The sequence below is a fragment of the Entelurus aequoreus genome, linkage group LG09, assembly GCF_033978785.1.
Source record: "Entelurus aequoreus isolate RoL-2023_Sb linkage group LG09, RoL_Eaeq_v1.1, whole genome shotgun sequence".
Lineage (NCBI taxonomy): Eukaryota > Metazoa > Chordata > Actinopteri > Syngnathiformes > Syngnathidae > Entelurus > Entelurus aequoreus.
The window spans coordinates 67,701,071-67,706,070 of NC_084739.1; the positions used below are offsets into that span (position 1 = coordinate 67,701,071).

At 42.7% G+C, this 5,000-nt stretch overlaps 1 protein-coding gene across 1 annotated transcript in view; it reads right to left on the reverse strand.

Annotated features, from left to right (window-relative positions):
* The window catches only part of LOC133657644 (collagen alpha-1(XVII) chain-like), an 89,004-nt gene that overhangs the window by 6,041 nt on the left and 77,963 nt on the right, over nt 1-5,000 (reverse strand). The window contains exons 33-44 of the mRNA XM_062059213.1: nt 4,929-4,979; nt 4,800-4,859; nt 1,659-1,727; nt 1,549-1,575; nt 1,428-1,469; nt 1,267-1,353; nt 1,151-1,189; nt 961-1,077; nt 767-886; nt 588-701; nt 217-342; nt 45-155 (exon numbers count right to left, since the gene is read on the reverse strand). Coding sequence (XP_061915197.1) covers nt 45-155; nt 217-342; nt 588-701; nt 767-886; nt 961-1,077; nt 1,151-1,189; nt 1,267-1,353; nt 1,428-1,469; nt 1,549-1,575; nt 1,659-1,727; nt 4,800-4,859; nt 4,929-4,979 — 963 coding nt within the window. The remainder of the gene's footprint in view (nt 1-44; nt 156-216; nt 343-587; nt 702-766; nt 887-960; nt 1,078-1,150; nt 1,190-1,266; nt 1,354-1,427; nt 1,470-1,548; nt 1,576-1,658; nt 1,728-4,799; nt 4,860-4,928; nt 4,980-5,000) is intronic.

Consider the following 5,000-nt stretch of genomic DNA (forward strand, 5'->3'; position numbering starts at 1 on the left):
GTGAACTTGTGCCGATTCACTTGATGACTTCAAAATAATCGTACTTCTGATCAGTGCCGTGTAATCTATCGTCACGGTCGAGTAGCCCGAGTCCCCTCCGCCTGGAGGCCCGGGAAGACCCGGCGGTCCGGGTGGTCCTCTTGCAAGTCCTCGGTCTGTGGGCCGAAAGGTTGTCGTTGAACGGTGCTAACACCACTACCTGGACTCTGGCCTTACCGTTCATTATTTTGAAGACATACGTCGCCACTTCCTCGATCCTGTAAATGTTAGAAAGACTTCCCGGTGCACCAGGAGGTCCTTGTGGGCCTGGTGGCCCCGTTATGTATCTCCTCACTTCGTCTCCTGGAGAGACATTCATTAGACGCGAGAACTCGGGATGTGGATGGACTCGAATGGTATTTTTCCACTGCACAGTACTGCAGAAAACCACGGACTAACCCCAGGTCGGTTTATCGGTTTATCCTATCATTCCACGATCATCTGCTGGACCAGCGGGAGAAGAGATACGGGAAAAAGTACCGGACAGTTCCTAGTCGTAGCAACGTACAGTGCAGTGGAAAAGGACTAGAGTCTCAAAGGGTACTGACTCTGTAGCATGGCAATGAGACCACTGATAGTCAGCGCCCCACCAGGACCTGAGGGGCCGGGAGGTCCTGGAAGACCTTGAACGCCAATGCTGATCCCTGAGCTTGAACCAGTACCTGGAGAAGGAGCACAGAGTCGGACAAGACTCCCAGAGAAAGGACGAGAAAGGCCAAAGACTCACGTTGCAAGTAGGCAACAATGCGAGCAGACATCTCCTCCAACGAGCCTGTAAAGATTCCGGGTTGTCCTGGCGGTCCAGGTGGACCTGGAGGTCCCTGGATGGTGGATTCTCTGACACGACCTGAACATACGATTACGTTTAGTCGTGGAGTTTCTTCTCTACAAGTAGTCTCGGAGCCCTAGAGAGGTTTGTACTTATGTAATCCGTAAGGTACTGCCGCATCTCGACGGACGAGGTGAAGGAACCGGGCTGCCCTGGAGGACCTTGCGGACCTGGAGGACCAGGAGGCCCTGAGGCGACTGAGACTGAGCCTGAACAAAAAGCGGTGAAATGTTATTTTTAGAAAAACTCTTGCAATTTCTGGGGAGATTTTATTCAGTCTACCTCGAGAAGATCCGGGAATACCAGGAGTTCCGGTGTCACCTTAGAAGCAAAAACAACAAACCTTCAGATCTTGTTTCCTGTTTAAGGCAGAATTTGTTTTCTCACTGGTTTTTTACCTTTGAGCCCTTGTTGACCTGGCAGTCCAGGAGGCCCTGGGGGTCCAGGAGGTCCTTGTACGCTGTGTTCTCCGTTATACGTCGACACTGCGAGGAAACTCCAGCGTTAGTTAGTTTCGTAGTCCTCGCCTTACAGTATGTGACAACGTTCCCAAACTGACCTCTCTCCAAGCTTCCTGGTCTTCCTGGCAAACCGGGCTCTCCTGGTTCACATGAAGATCAAAACTGGTCAACAACGCCACAAAACTATAAAGCATGTTGGCATAAAAGTGAAGTGGTCACCTTGGAAACCTCTTGGTCCAGGAGAACCTAATAAGACAGGATTTCAAAGTTACTGGAAGAGTTTCTAATGGGTCATAATGGTTTAGGACTCAGAGGTGCTGGTCGGTCACCTGTGGATCCTTTCAGGCCAGCAGGCCCAGCAGGTCCAGGGGGTCCTGGTTGTCCAGTGTAGTAGGTTCCTGAGAGACAAGCAGAGCTGAAACTAAGACTGGATCAACCCAACACTACGTCGGTGAAATAGCAGCAGAATATTAATGAATGTGGACTCAAATACACCCGCGGTAAATCAGATACACCCTCGGTAAATCAGATACACCCGTGGTAAATCAGATACACCCACGGTAAATCAGATACACCCGCGGTAAATCAGATACACCCACGGTAAATCAAATACACCCACGGTAAATCAGATACCCCCGCGGTAAATCAAATATACCCACGGTAAATCAGATACACCCGCGGTAAATCAGATACACCCGCGGTAAATCAAATACACCCACGGTAAATCAGATACACCCACGGTAAATCAGATACACCCAAGGTAAATCAGATACACCCGCGGTAAATCAGATACACCCACGGTAAATCAGATACACCCGCGGTATATCAGATACACCCACGGTAAATCAGATACACCCGCGGTAAATCAGATACACCCGCGGTAAATCAGATACATCCACGGTAAATCAAATACACCCACGGTAAATCAGATACACCCGCGGTAAAATCAAATACACCCTCGGTAAATCAGATACACCCGCGGTAAATCAGATACACCCGCGGTAAATCAAATACACCTGCGGTAAATCAGATACACCCGCGGTAAATCAAATACACCCACGGTAAATCAGATACACCCGCGGTAAATCAAATACACCCACTGTAAATCAGATACACCCGCGGTAAATCAGATACACCCGCGGTAAATCAGATACACCCGCGGTAAATCAGATACACCCGCGGTAAATCAAATACACCCACGGTAAATCAGATACACCCGCGGTAAATCAAATACACCCACTGTAAATCAGATACACCCGCGGTAAATCAGATACACCCACGGTAAATCAAATACACCCACGGTAAATCAAATACACCCGCGGTAAATCAAATACACCCACGGTAAATCAGATACACCCGCGGTAAATCAAATACACCCACTGTAAATCAGATACACCCGCGGTAAATCAGATACACCCGCGGTAAATCAGATACACCCACGGTAAATCAGATACACCCGCGGTAAATCAAATACACCCACTGTAAATCAGATACACCAGCGGTAAATCAAATACACCCACGGTAAATCAGATACAACCACGGTAAATCAGATACACCCACGGTAAATCAAATACACCCACAGTAAATCAGATACACCCGCGGTAAATCAAAACAAAGACATCAACACACTTACAATCCTTTTGACAACAACTAGTTGACCACCTGACCGACTGACTACACAACTAACACACCAACCAATTACCTGAGCACTCTAATTAAACGTGTGTGTGTGTGTGTGTGTGTGTGTGTGTGTGTGTGTGTGTGTGTGTGTGTGTGTGTGTGTGTGTGTGTGTGTGTGTGTGTGTGTGTGTGTGTGTGTGTGTGTGTGTGTGTGTGTGTGTGTGTGTGAGAGAAACATATAATGTAAAGTGCCTTGGGTATCATTCCAGGTATAGTAAAGTGCTATATAAATAGAGACCATTTACCATAGTGTAATACCACATTAGCATAACTATTGTGTGTATTTACTAAACAAACTGTTTTATTTGCAGGTCAAATGTAGTGACTTTTATTATGAAAGACTAACACAGTACAGGTAGTGAGTGTGCCATACACTCACTGAGGCGACATCTACCCAGCACTACTCGGTAAGAAACAAACTGACTGAACAACCAATCCACTTCCTAACTAACCCACTAACTCGCCAGCCAACCAACCAGTTAACTTATAGGTGTCAAAGTCAAGGCCCCTGGGGGCCAATGTGGCCCCCCACTTTATTTTATTTGGCCCTGGAAATATTCAATATCAATAAAGTACTGTAACTTTTATTACTAAATGTATTCTTTAGTTCTATTTTGGGAGAAAATAAACATATTTACCCCATGTTTTAAACTATTTTTGAAAATAGAAATGAATACTAATAATTAGAGATGTCCGATAATATTATCGGCCGATATATGCGTTAAAATGTAATATCGGAAATTATCGGTATCGTTTTTTTTTTTTATCAGTATCGGTTTTTTTTTTTTGGTTTTTTTTAAAAAAAAATTAAATCAACATAAAAAACACAAGATACACTTACAATTAATGCACCAACCCAAAAAAACTCCCTCCCCCATTCACACTCATTCACACAAAAGGGTTGTTTCTTTCTGTTATTAATATTCTGCTTCCTACATTATATATCAATACATATCAATACAGTCTGCAAGGGATACAGTCCGTAAGCACACATGATTGTGCGTGCTGCTGCTCCACTAATAGTACTAACCTTTAACACTTCATTTTACTCATTTTCATTCATTACTAGTTTCTATGTAACTGTTTGTATATTGTTGTACTTTCTTTTTTATTCAAGAAAATGTTTTTAATTTATTTATCTTATTTTGCTAATTTTTTTAAAAAGTACCTTATCTTCACCATACCTGGTTGTCCAAATTAGGCATTATAATGTGTTAATTCCACGACTGCATGTATCGGTTGATATCGGTATCGGTAATTAAAGAGTTGGACAATATCGGAATATTGGATATCGGCAAAAAGCCATTATCGGACATCCCTACTAATAATAATGATTTCAAAGCAAGTTATGTAAAAGTAGCAATAGATTTCATGGTCAAATTGGGAAATTTACTGTGCTTTTTACAGCATTTTTCAATAAATGAAAAAAACTGTACTTTTTTTTTTTTTTTACTATAATAAACTGTGGTGCCGTTTTGGCATTTACCGTAATACACCCAAAAATACACACTTGTTGATTTGCGGTTAAAAAAAATAAAAATAAATAAAAACAAGTAAACTGGCAGCTCAGTTGCCAAAATTTTACTGTAAAATTGCATTTTTTTTTATTTACAGTAAAAAAAAAAATTTTTACAGTAAAATTCTGGCCTTTTTGCTGCAGGATTGTTTTCCCATTTACAGTAAAATACACTACACTTTGAGATGAAATTACCATATTTTTGGGACATTTTAGTTTAAAAAAAAATCTACAAATAAAATGCATTAAAAGATGGTGTAATAATAGAACGTACCAGAGCTGGATACGAAACCAGAGTCCCCTTTCTCTCCTTTAGGACCCGGTCTCCCGTAACCTGGATGCATGAGAGCAGCGCTTAAAAAAAAATCAAAGTCTCAAATGTTTAAATTCCAGCAAGACGTACCTGTTGGACCAGGAGGACCAGGTAGTCCCTGAGGACCTTGTCTTGAATCCCCTGATAACAATGTTGACACAA